Source organism: Mus caroli, chromosome 16 (assembly GCF_900094665.2).
Source record: "Mus caroli chromosome 16, CAROLI_EIJ_v1.1, whole genome shotgun sequence".
Lineage (NCBI taxonomy): Eukaryota > Metazoa > Chordata > Mammalia > Rodentia > Muridae > Mus > Mus caroli.
Genome location: NC_034585.1, coordinates 31,979,259 through 31,992,329, shown reverse-complemented (window position 1 = coordinate 31,992,329; position 13,071 = coordinate 31,979,259). Strand labels below are relative to the sequence as shown.

General features: G+C 48.0%; 1 protein-coding gene across 4 annotated transcripts in view; it reads right to left on the bottom strand.

Moving 5' to 3' along the window:
* The window catches only part of Mylk (myosin light chain kinase), a 253,275-nt gene that overhangs the window by 37,064 nt on the left and 203,140 nt on the right, over nt 1-13,071 (bottom strand). For all 4 annotated transcript variants that reach the window (XM_029470833.1, XM_029470834.1, XM_029470835.1 and 1 more), the window contains exons 19-22: nt 12,850-12,900; nt 11,791-11,918; nt 9,054-9,207; nt 1,654-1,956 (exon numbers count right to left, since the gene is read on the bottom strand). In XM_029470833.1, coding sequence (XP_029326693.1) covers nt 1,654-1,956; nt 9,054-9,207; nt 11,791-11,918; nt 12,850-12,900 — 636 coding nt within the window. The remainder of the gene's footprint in view (nt 1-1,653; nt 1,957-9,053; nt 9,208-11,790; nt 11,919-12,849; nt 12,901-13,071) is intronic.

The window sequence follows — 13,071 nt, the reverse complement described above, 5'->3', positions numbered from 1 at the left end:
ACTCACTTTGTAGACCAGGCTGGCCTCGAACTCAGAAATCCTCCTTCCTCTGCCTCCCGAGTGCTGGGATTAAAGGCGTGCGCCACCACGCCCGGCCGTTATCTAACTTTCAAGTACCCCAGGTCAGTAGGGAGACAGCCCAACTAACTTCTTCCCTCCATCTGACCAGAGGAGAACAAGCGCTGGGCTAGACAGCTCTGGGTTCAAGCTCCTACTCACTATTCATAAGCTCTGTGACCTTAGGCAAGAAGCTCCACCCCTTATCCCCACTTCCCCTGTCAGAGGAGGGCAAAGGCGATACCTGCCTTGCTGGGCTGTTGGCAGTGAATTGAATGGAGACTGAAGAGAATGATACAGATGCTGTTAGCATATGGTAGATACTCAATGGTGGCATCAGCCACATGTCCCAAGCTAATAAACCTCTAGTTGTCTCTTGAATGTGTGCTGAGTTATCCAAGCCAGGAACTAGAGTCATCTTAGAACCCTCTCGGCCCTCTCTAATACCCTCACTCCCAAATCAGCCAGAATGGTCCAGTCCATGCTATGCAGGTTCAGCTCATGCCCTTACCACCGCTCTGCTAGGCTGCGCTCACAGAGGCTCATCAGGTACCAGGCAGACTCCAAACTCATCCTTCTAGTCCATCAGCAACCTTAAGGCTTCTCAAATGCTCATGGGTACCTGAATGCCTTCAGGAGCAAATCATGTGAAAATGAAACTTCAGGAAGCCTGGGGATGCTGGGATGAGAAGATAGAAGGCTGCCATATTGGAGTGGCACAAGTGCCACTACTTCACAAGATTCCTTTCTAAAATACTGATCACATCGTCTCCTGTCTGCAAAGCTTTAGAGAGCATTGTAATTTTATCCAAATGACCCTTTCTCACTTTTATTCCTTCTGTTCTACCTCCCACGACGTATGCCCTAGCTACTCTTAAGCTTTTCCAATGCCACTAGTTTCTGTCACTTCCTAACCTTGCTCAGGCTGTGGCATCCTCTGTGTGGAATGTGCTATTTTCCCGGCTTCTCAGTGTACCAGTCTCCTTCCCAAGCATCAGTGCCACCTCCTCTAGGAAGCCTTTTAGCTCCTCTGGCAAAGCTTCCCATTCTTCTCTGTATTTCCATCATCTTAGCGAGATGTCGTCTGTCTCACTGTAGTTGTCTGTGTGTTCCTCCCTCAACTTAAGTTCTCTCTCTGCCCTATATCCTAAGTCCTGACATGGAGCAGACACTCACCTGTGAGAGCAACAGAAGCAGGGAGGAGACAAGAGGTGAACACAGGAGCCTGAGGTCTACCTGACAGCCTGCCTGCCAATGAAAACATCGGCCTCGGTGGCAGGGCAACAAAACTTCCGGCATAATGTTTTCATTGAGTGGGATATCAGTGATGGAACCTAACCCTTCCCATACGCTAAGCAAGTATTTTGCCACTGAACTACACCCTCAGTGCTTTGGCTAATGAGTTTTTGAAAGGCCCTATGAACTTCTTTTAAAGTATGGGTCAGCCACACAGTCTTAAAAACCAAGAGCACCAAAGGTATTGCCTCTCACACCTCTAGATTCAGTCTCTCTGAACCTCCCTCCTCCCCTCTGTGAAATCCGTCTGGGTTCATGCATATCGGTTTTAAGCCCAGGAAGAACTGAAGGCAGCCCTACCTTCAGGTTTCTCTCCCACAGCTGTGAGCTCGGACTCCTGGCTTGGCTCACTGGTTCCATAGACGTTGACTGCACGCACTCGGAATTTGTACTCGCGGTCAGGCAGCAGGTCTTGGACATTAAAAGAGGTGCTGCGGCACGTGGCTAGCTCTTTCCACACCTTGTCCTCTGTGTCCCAGATCTCCACGTTGTAGGACTGTACAGCACTGCCCCCATCATATGAGGAGCCATACCAGGACAGGGTCAGTGAGGAACTCCGAATGTCAGAAGCACAAGGTGTGCCAGCCGGAGGGTCTGGCTTATCTGGGGATGAAGAAACACAAGGTCACTCAAATTCTGTACAACTACAGAGAAAGAACGTTCTCAGCCCCCATGATGGGAATAAAATCCAGGATGCCCCTCTCTCATGCACACACCATACCCCAGCATCATCCAGTCCTAAACGGACATTCTTTAATTAGCTCTGCCATGGGTAGTGAGTCCCAGCTTGGTTCCCTATGTTTGGCTCTCATCTTTTCATGCACCACTGGGGCTGCAACACATAAACCTACCAGTTTCTTGCTTGAAAGAATCTCTATCTTTGGCTGGTTATTCAGACCAGAAGTCATGGTTTCCTGTACTTTGTCCAAGTCATAAACATATTTTTTTTTTCAGAATAAACAGATCTAGGAAGCTGTGTAGGAGTTGTAGACTATTTCCCATGAAATATGTTTGGAGAGAAAGTTTTGTGTGTATGTGTGGGGGGAGGAGGGCCATGTGTCTGTCAGGCCCAGAGCCAGTGACCTGTGACACCACTTTCTTTGGGACTTGGGAAACACCTGTCCCTTCGAGGGGTTTGATAGCACAGTAGATCTTAAAGCTCTTAAATCAGGTCAATCTGGCTTTGAACAAAGATCTGTCCCCGCTCAGTAGCTATTAAATGCTCTGTGCTTCAGTTTCCTTATATGGGCAGTGCAGGTAACAGTAGGGTGTTGGGAAATGTTCTTAGAAGGTGGCCAACTTGACCAATCGTTATTATTAATAAGAAGCTTATTTCTAACCTTATAGTGGATTGAAAAAAAACAAAAACAAAAACCACTCCTGTGTTCCTCTTCGTTGCTGTTTTGGGTTTTGGTGCTGCAGAATTCCATACATGCCAAACACAAGTTTTGTCACCGGGCAAAAACCTTTACCCGACATCTTCAACTATCATGTGACTGGTATGCAATGAGAGAAAGAATTTCAGAAGTGAACCACAATTGTATATCGTTCCTGTCCTTGGCTAAGGGAGAGAAAAACGGCCTGAAGACAGAAGAGAAGTGGGCCGTTTGGCTGGCCGCCTTCCCTCCCAGATGACCTTGGCTTAGACCAGTGAGGCTGCTCAGTTCAAGCCAAATCATGGCAGCCAACAGTTTAATGAAGTCTCTGAGTTTCCCCGGGTGTTCTTAGTGGCTTATCTGAGCAGAACTTGTACTTCTCTGGTTAGTTCTGCGGTTGTTTGGTTGGTTACAGCTCTCTGCTAATTGTAGAAACCCTTTCATTCTCCACCAACCAAGTCTGAGTCCCCTCACAAAACAGCAGTTAAAACTATGTGATGTGGATTTGTATGCCAAAGTCAGAAAATTTAAGGCTAGCTTGTTTGTCGTTCTCACTGGGAAAATGGTGTTAACAGGTATGTCTGTACACCGAGTAAGCAAACAGACAGGTAAAGACTTCTGTTTCCTCTCCGAAGCCCAGCCAGACAGGGAGGCCAAAGGGATCCTGAAAAACAGCCTTAGGACTCTGTGAAGGAACATCTCAGTATGTCTGTGTGTGGATACATACTCATGAGGCTGTACATATGCAAATATAAAAGTGCACATTCCTACGTGCATAACATTCCTTTTCACCCCTCCTCCACTTTAATTCTCTCCCCCTTCTTTTTAGTTTTAAGTGAATTTAAATAAATAAATAAATTTATTTTGAAATAATTAAATATCAATTTTAACTGTATATTTATTTTGTGGATATTCATATGTACACACATATTCCTTCTCACCTCTCCTCCATTTTAACTATTTTTTCTCTTATTTATTTATTTATTTATTTATTTATTTATTTATTTATTTATTTATTTATTTATTATGAGTCAAGGCCTAACGTGGGCCTGGAACTCATTCCCTAGTCAAAGATGAACCTGAACTTCTGATCCTCCTGACTGCGTGTTCAGTACGTTTAGTACTTCTATTACCCCAGGACACCTGGCGTATGTGGTGCTGGGCTCAGAACTCAAGGTTTCACAGTTCCTAGCCAGGCAGGCACTCTACCCACAGAAGCCCACCCCTAATCTCCTGTCTCCTTCTTTGATATCCTAGCTTAATCTTTGCTGTCTGGGACTCATTTGCTCCCAGAGAGCCACCTCCCATCACTGCGGGCAGCCTCACAGTGAGACTGGTGGCCTCCCATAAGGAGCCACTTCTCCTGGTTGTTTTAAGTCCTGTCAAGGCCACTTCCTTGTTTCCCTGGCGACACAGGAGGCCTCCTGCAACTGATGGAGGAGGAATTGTGAGCCGCTTTCACTGGTTGTTGAAAATGTTCTCTTAGAAATTCTGTTTGTTCTGAAGGATATATTGGTCTTTGTAAGAAACATTTCTGGTGTTGGCAAAGATGTTTATTATTCTAAATCCTCTTAGAGGCAAGTGGCTCAAGTCCTCTGGAAATCAGCTAAGGAAGTGAAGGAGTCTGCTTGGGGGTGGGGGAGGGGTGGGGGTAGGGGAGGAGAAGTCCTACTGTCCCTGCCCCAGACCTCTGGCAGACTTAATCATGGAGGTTTATACAAGTAAAGACCCTGGCCATTGGCCGATTGCCTTCTCTCTGGTTTGCTCTGGAAAAAAACAACTTGGAGAGATCAACGTTGCTGAAGAGTTGCTGTGTGCACCTACCCTTGATACAGGCACCACTAATTTACATGTGGTGGGGCTTCCCTCAGCCAGCACAGGAGAAGGTGCAGAACATGGGGGAGGAGGCTTGCATGACAAGCAGAATGTTGCCACTGTGAAGGGATTTGAACACGAACATTCAGAGAGTCTTGCAGGTTTGTCTTAGTGTTCCACTCTCATCACTATTTTAGGAGACCAAAGGGTCAGGCCCGCATGTGACCAGCAGAACGACAAACCTCCCTGGAACATGGTGCTGGGCCTGTGTGCTTTATAACCCTGACGCTCTTGGACCACAAAGGTTCAGGAGTGCTAGGAGTTTAGGATCCCTCCTCCATGCTTGTCCTCAGAGCTGTGTCTGATGCCCTCTATCCTTTCCAAGTTCAGAGCCCACATGAGTTGAACTAACCACCGGGTGGGACCAGGATTCTCCCATGAGCTTCTCTGCTAAAGACAGACACATCTGGCCTGGACAGTGCCTGGCAAACAAGAGACTGGCTCGCTGGCTACAGCTGGACCCATGCTTCCTCAGAATTCTCCCAGGGCTCCCTGGAGACATGGCTGGCAGAATGGGAAACCCTTCCAGCTGCAAGAGTTTGTGCTCAGTAGAGGGTGGCTATTCCTGGGAAACCAGAGAACCTTGTCTGTGATGCTTCCCATCAGCTCGGCTTCCCTTTGCCCTCTTTGTGTTTGCCCACACCATGTCTGTCTGGGCTGGGCCTGCAGAGATGGCCAAGCACTGATCCTGAATCCAACAGCTACTGGCCTAAACTGCAGCACACTCTTGGAAAGAGACTCTAAGAGGCTGAGGCTGAGGCTGAATTCACGGCGCTGGTTAGTTTTAACTGTCAGTCTGACACAACCATGAATCAACTGGGAAGAAAGCCTTAACAAGGAATTACACAGATCAGGTTGGCCTGTGGGTGTATCTATGGGGAATGTCTTGACTGTTATCTGAGGCAGGAAGATTCAGGCCATTGTGGCTGTAAATTCCCTAGGCAGGGCAACCTGGATAGTATGAGGGGAGTAAGCTAACTGAGAGCAAGAGAGCACACAGCGATGCATTTGGTCTCTTTGCTCTTGGCCATAAATGTGAAATGATTAGCTACCTGTGTTCTAGCCTAGCCTGCCCTGAGATGGTGGACTGTAAGCCAGAATTGTGAGCCAATCCACTCTTTTCTCCCTATGTTGCTTTCGGTCAGGGTGCATTATCAGAGCAAGCCGGAACACTCACTAGTCATGGACAAAGCCACAGGAGAGTCCCACAACCCTGTGCAACCAGACAGGGTTCCGTCCTTTCTATGCTGTCAGGCAGAATGAGACCAAGCTAGTGTCATGCTTACACTGGTAAGCCGAGAATCTCTAAGGCCTATCTCCAGCCCTTCCAAATCACATAAGCTTTAAATCAGAGTGTAGTTGGTGTAGGTTGAGTGTCTAGGGTTCTTGATACTTTGTTTTTCTCCCTTAGAGTTAGGTGGAGGCCTGTTTTTCTTGTGTTGGGTGAGTGACATTAAAGAATCCATCTGGATTCCCTGCTCCTCCCTCATCCTCTCCCAGGTCACACAGAACAGCCCAGAAGGAGCAGGCGCAGGCCCAGGCCAGGCTGCAAACCTCATTCTTACGCTGCTTCTTAAAATACAATAATTAGCCTCGGAAATAGCTAAGTATCCCTCACTTAAACCAACTGGGGGGGGGGGCTAGCTTTTGTTGATTTGAAAATGAGACTCTTGAGTGATCTGAAAAGAAGGCAGCTCTTCAGAGAATATGCCACAAGAGACTTCTGCAGCTAAGGAGCACAAGTCACTTTTAAGTGGCCTTATTTAGTCGGCCCATCAAGTGGATGCGTTTCAAGTGCTTGAAAACTGTCCAGAATAGGTGGAACAATGTCTACTTTATCTCATTTGTGTTTATATCTACTTAATAAACCCCAATCAGTTAATATGCAGATGTCTCTGGAGACACACAGGTAAATCAGCTTAATCCTGGTTTACTTTGGCCTAAGTCTAAATTCATGGGCTCTGAATGGATGTAGCTGTGCTGTGGCCATCAATACGAGTCCTCATTTTATTGAGCGATTCTATTCTTAGCTCTGGGGTGGGGGAGGCAGACAGAGAGCCTGCTCCCCATTCCATTCCCCTCCTAGGACGGCATTTAACATGTTGCTCCTGCCAGCTGGCAGGCAGCCACACCGATGGCCCTGTCAGCACCGCTGTGGAGAATGAGAAACTCAACCATAAAAGGTCAGAATTGCAGCTCCCGCAGTGGGGCTGGGGGAAGGGGAGTGTGGCACGGCCCGGGGTGGCCCCGGATGGGGGTAGGGGGCACTGGTTTCAGAAAAGCAGTTTAAAGTTGTTGACCCCACACAGGGGCAGATGGACGGGAATGCTGAGGAAGAGTTTTCTTTGTCTTAGAGAGATTCTTCACTCTTTAGCCATCCACAGGCCATGGCACATCTGGAGGGCAGGCTTTTGAAAGTCTGAAATGAGTTCTTCCCTTAGTTTCCCTTCTGCATGGCTGGAGACATACCTATCCACCTTGGGCCTACGGTGAGGGTAGGAGATAAAGATGGAGAAGGAAGACTGGGACCAAAGTTAGGGACCACAGAGTGACAGCACTAAGAGAGCCTCTGAGTCCTCTCCAACTGCCAACTTCATCCTTGGAAAGTTCCACCGATCCCCACTGTGGCTCATGAATCCTTTCTACCACTCTTTTGTTCTGTAGGTCTGTGAGCCCTGCTGTGAAGTTGGGGACTTGTCTTCACACTGAACCCAAAGGAGCCCCTTTGTCTAATTTTTACTAAAGGAAACCCTATAAGCTTGAAAGTCAAGATTGACTGGAAAACCTACTCAAATCTAATGTGTATGCAATTAAATACCAGATCAAAGTCTTTCAGGAGGCCCACACAGGCATACAACACAGTCTACTGTCCCCCTAGCTGCACCTTCTTGTGTCCCTCTACTGTACTATATGCATCTGCCACTATATGGGGAACCATGACCGAGGGAAAACAGTGAGCATCACCCATGGGAGGAAGCCATATAGAAAGCGATTTAGATGTGTCAGAAGACAGATCGGGACATAGGAACAGTTACTAGGAAAGAAGGGAACACCAGATCTTGAGACTCGGTCTAAATAGGGGTTCAACTTACTGGGGACTCAGAGATATGGAAAGGGGAAGAACTTAGGGTTAGCAATCACAGTGACCTTAGAGAAACAGTCTCTCTAGACCAAGCAACATGGGATTAAGGGGCAGGTAGCTGTAGAGGGCCAGAGGCAAAGGGGCGAGACTGCTCTGCCACAGGGTTAGCCCAGGGGTTGGGGCACAGAAAGCAGAGCACTGCAGGAAGGCCAATCGATGCAGGGGGTGGGGGGTAATGCCTGTGCTGTTGGAACAAGCGGGGGATGAAAAGCTGAGTGAGCTGAGGATGGTGGAGTCCCGAGAACCTGGGAACTGGACCAAAGAAAAGAACCCTCCTAAAGGTAAAGGAGCCATTGATGGCATGGTATACCATTGATGGCATGATATACCATTGATGGTATGATATACCATTGATGGCATGATATACAGATACCTGGAGGTCTGGAGGCCACCAGGTTCAGAGAAGTCTTGCCTAATGCCTCATAGTTCTCAGTGAAGCTAGAGGCCTAAGGGCTTTGTGTGTGTGCTGGGGGTGGGGTGGGGGTAGGGGGGATGGCAATGGGGAACATGTCTCCAGAGAAGGATGAAAGTTCTGAAGGTCACTAATACCTCAGTCTAGGGGCACCAGAGCATAGCCTGGAGTGTGTACATGATGCATTCTCCATGCTCCAACCCCTGAAACTAAGAGGAAGTGGCCTTGATCCCAGGTGGGGATTTGCAGGTTTGAATCAGATGTCCCCCACAAGTTCCTGCTTCCTAGTTGGTGGTTGTTTGAGGAGAATTAGGAGGTGTGGACTAGCTAGAGGAAGTATGTCCCTGGAGGGAGACTTTAAGGTTTCAAAAGATGTGAGCTGTCTCAAGTTGGTCCTGTCTGTAGGTTGAGATGAGAGCTCTTGGTGCTGCTCCAGTGCGGTGCCTGCCTGCCGCCATGCTCCCCACCATGATGGAGCCTTATCCCTCTAGGAACATAAGCCCCAAATCAACCCAGCCTTCTCTAAGCTGCCTTGATCTGCTGCTTCAGCCCAGCAAAAGAAAACTAAGACACAGAGGGAGTCAGACAATGGTGGGTATGAGCCAGAGGAAGTGAACAATCCACCGAGAAGACCTGTGGCAGGAGGGCTTGGGATCTCTAATGGCTAGGAAGACCCGAGAAACAAGGAGAGGACTCAGTGAATGGAAGATGCTAGGGGGTGGGTGGTGAAGCAGAGGCAGGTATGGAGTCCTGCATCCATTTGCAAGGTATTGTGTGAGAGTAAGGAGAGGAGAAGACAGGGGGAACGAGGAAGCAAGAGGAAGGTGCTGACATCCGGGGTTCGTTCACTTTGTCCCCCACCTCGCTCTTCCTGCTTACTGTTTCCTGGACTCACCCACGACCGTGAGGTTGACTTGGGCCTGCCTGCTGCCCAGCTTGTTCTCCACCACCAGTGTGTAGCAGCCACAGTGCTCCTGCCGCGCGGCCAGGATGGTGAGCTTGCTGCCGCTCTCGCCGTTCTCCACCTTGATATGCTCGCTCTCCTGGATCTGCGGGTACAGGTGGGAGTGAGAAATGGGGCTCCTCACCGGCTATTCCCAAGGACAAATGGGACAGTGGGGAGGGAGCAGGGGTTACTCCATCTTGTCTGGTGTAGTGGTGCATACTTGTAATGCCACTGTTGGGGGCATGGAGACAGGAGGATGCCTGGGAATTGCTGGCTAGCTTAACTGGTAAGTCTAGTGTAACTGTTAAACCTCAGGCCAATAAGACACCATGTCTCAAGGGAGGAAGATGGCTTGCCTGAGGACAGGGTGACACCTGAGGCTGTCCTCTAGCGTGCGTGTGTGCACGGGCGCACACACACACACATACATACACACACACACACACAGAAATAGGATGGCAATTTATGCTAGAGCATTGATAAGCCCTAAAAACAACTTACCAGACCAAACCAAACTAAACAAACAAAAAACAAAAATCCCCAAAACTAAGAAAACAAAAACAAAATAAGACAACAACATCAAAACCAAACCAAAACCAAAACCATGTCCAGAGACAAAGGTGGATATGCCAGAGTGCATGATTCCATCGATCTGAACTGTCCAGAACAGGCAAGCCCATAATAATAACATGTAGGGAGAAGTGGCAGAGACTGAGGAAGGGGAAGAATCACACTGGCTTCTAGGGTGAAGGATTAGGAAATCTGATGCTCACACAGCCTTGTGTATTGACTGATGCCATGGAATTGTATAAGGTGATTTTTAACTAGTTAAAAATGTAGTCAGACATAGTAGCACAGGCTTGTATCTCAGCTGCTCGAGAGTCAGATGGATCACAGCTAGCCTGGACAAATTAGTAAGTTTGAGGACAGCCTGGACAACTTAGTAAGACCTACCTCAAAAAGTAAAAAAGAAGCCTGGAGCTGTAGCTTAATGGTAGAGTACTTGCCTAGCATACATAGGCCTAAATCCAAAATTCAAACCTTAGTACTGAAAAAAACCAAACCAAACCAAACCAAAACTGTAGTTCCTCATGGTAGTCTGAATGAGAGTGGTCCCCACAGGCTCATGTGTTTGAATGGTTAGTCCCTAGCTACTGGAGTGTTTAGGACATGTGGTCTTGTTGGTGGAGGTGTGTCACTGGGAGTGGGTTTTGAGGTTTCAAAAGCCCTTGCCAGCCCCAGTCTCACTCTCTGTCTGCCTGCCTGCCTGCCTGCCTGCCACCATGTTCCACAGCACAATGGTCATAGACTTGCTCTCTGAAATTCTAAGCAAGACCCCAGTTGAATGCTTCCTTTTATAAGTTGCCTTGGTCACAGTGCTTCTTCACAGCAATGGAACAGTGACGAAGACATCCCTCAACTGTGTTAACCACATTCCATGCGCTCAACAGACAGGGCCAGTGGCTACCACACTGGAGAGCACAGATGCGGAAAGGTTCCATAACTGCAGTACGTTTTGTACTGAACTTGATTAACTGGCTCTGAAAGGGACACAGTTCTGCCTTATCCATCAGTCTAGGCAGGCAGGGCCCCATGTTCTTCTCCATCTCCCTCAGAGCTAGTTCTTGTGGCTCATCTCATGACAATTTGCATGGTGTGAGCATGCTGACAGAGCTTACAAAGAATCCTCATACCTTCTGCAAAGTGGTTTTTGATCTTCCTAATGCTGTAGCCCTTTAATATAGTTTCTCCTATTTGGTGACCCCCCCCCAACCATAAAATTATTTTGTTGCTATTTCATAACTGTAATTTTGTTACTATTATCACTTGTACTATAAATATCTATGTTTTCTGATGGTCTTAGGTGACTTTAGTGAAAAGGTCATTCAACCCCAAAGGGGTCATGACCCACAGGTCAAGAACCATTATTGCTCTAATAGGTTCCCAGTGCAGAACCAGCCCAGCACATTGGGATGTCTGCTGATCACACACATGAGTATCATTACCAGTGTGAACACTGAGAAGCTGGGCCCTGCAAAATTCAAATGTTTTCATAGGGAGCATATTATAAATTGTAGTTATACTTCTGGGTCATTCGGCCAAAATTCTATTCAATGTATAATTTATATACCCAAATACCTAGGCTTGCTTTGATCTTTTAGCATGTGTTAAGTGGAAGCTGTTAACCAGCCAGGACAGCAGTGATGGTGTCTGAGGGGGTCACCTGAGGGCTTTGACTTCCTGCCTCCAAAAAGAATTCTAGGCAGATGGACTCAGATGAGGGCAGGAGTAATTTTATTAAACAGACTGCCAATAAAACCAGGGCTCATTGGTAGAAACAGAAGAAAATGTTAGTAAGAACTCAGGTTTGGTGGATAGGTTTGCTTTCCCCTTTCTTTTGTAATAATCTTTCTTTTTCAGTAACCGGGTTTTGGGGTACTATGCATCATCTTAGGCTATATCCCTGGCCTCTGGGTTTTATTTGAGCAGGACCCTGTAAGGTTGGCTGGGCTGTTCTTGATCTTGCAATTCTCTTGCCTTGGCCTTCCAAGTGCTGGGATTTCAGGGATGTATCACCATACCCAGCGCTCTCCTCCACTTCCAAAGTGAAACAGAGCACGGCCCCCTGGCCACCCAGCATTTCTCATGGGAGTTGTCCTCAGGCCACCCGGCTTCCACGACTGACCTGCTTTCGGAACTTCATCCACTTGCAGGTGATGGGCTGGGTCCCAGCCACTTTCCCAAACAGCTCCACAGGCTCTCCTGCGCGCACCTTCTGGTCCTCGGGGAACTGGATGATTTGAGGGGGCATAGCTAGGAGGGGACAAGCAGAATGTGAGTCGGGGCCTTAGACATGGTGACCTCACCGGCACTGCTGGCAACGGTAGTCTGGTGGAGCTCTCTTCCCGTCTGGAATCTTTAAGATAAGAATGAAGGTATTGACCCCTGCTCCAAAAGCTCTGAATGCAGGGAGCCTGATAGCCTTGTCTACCCTTTAGAGTCCCCAGAAGTGACCCACACAATCTACACAACATAGTTCTTCACAGATTGATTGTGGGGGAAATTTGTGCCTCCCCATAATGGTTGGAATCGCTGTCCCAATGATTATTTCTTTTCTTTTTTTTTTTTTCGTTTTTCGAGACAGGGTTTCTCTGCATAGCCCTGGCTATCCTGGAGCTCACTTTGTAGACCAGGCTGGCCTCGAACTCAGAAATCCGCCTGCCTCTGCCTCCCGAGTGCTGGGATTAAAGGCGTTCACCACCACGCCCGGCCCAATGATTATTTCTTAATTTAGCATTAGCTTGCATCCAGCCTTTCAGTTACCCTGGCTGATAGGCTCAATGTGGTTTGTGCCTTCAAATGTCTCCCCAGGGACAACAAACCATCCCGGAAAACAAGGACATACAGAACAGGGCCTAAAAGTACTATGATGTGGGTCACCCTCCTGCAAAGTAGAGACTGAGGCTGAGGCCTAACTTTGTAGAAGGGACAGGAAAGAAGCCACCATCAGTATATGATGTGGCACGCATAGATAGAGGCAGAGGAAGGAAGCAGGAGGGAACAGGGATGAGGTACCAGCTGGTCCTAGGCTCCCTAGAGGAGAAGGAGGCAGCCCAAAATGTGGAGCTTGGACAGGGGAAGGATCTGCTGCCCACTACCCATATATGGTCAGAAGTCAGAAGGCAGAGAAGAAGGCCGCATGGCAGATGACCCCCTAGCCCTCAGGTAGGACTGTGACTGTTACCTGCTTTTGTAGGTGTCTTTGGGGCAGGTTTCTTTTTCACAGTTGCATCGCCTGAAACAAAAAAAGCTTACACGTTATGATGTTAAGATGTCAGTTCTGGGGCTGGTAAGATGGCTCAGCGGTTAAGAGCGCCGACTGCTCTTCCAAAGGTCCTGAGTTCAAACCCCAGCAACCACATGGTGGCTCACAACCATCTGTAATGAAATCTGATGCCCTCTTCTG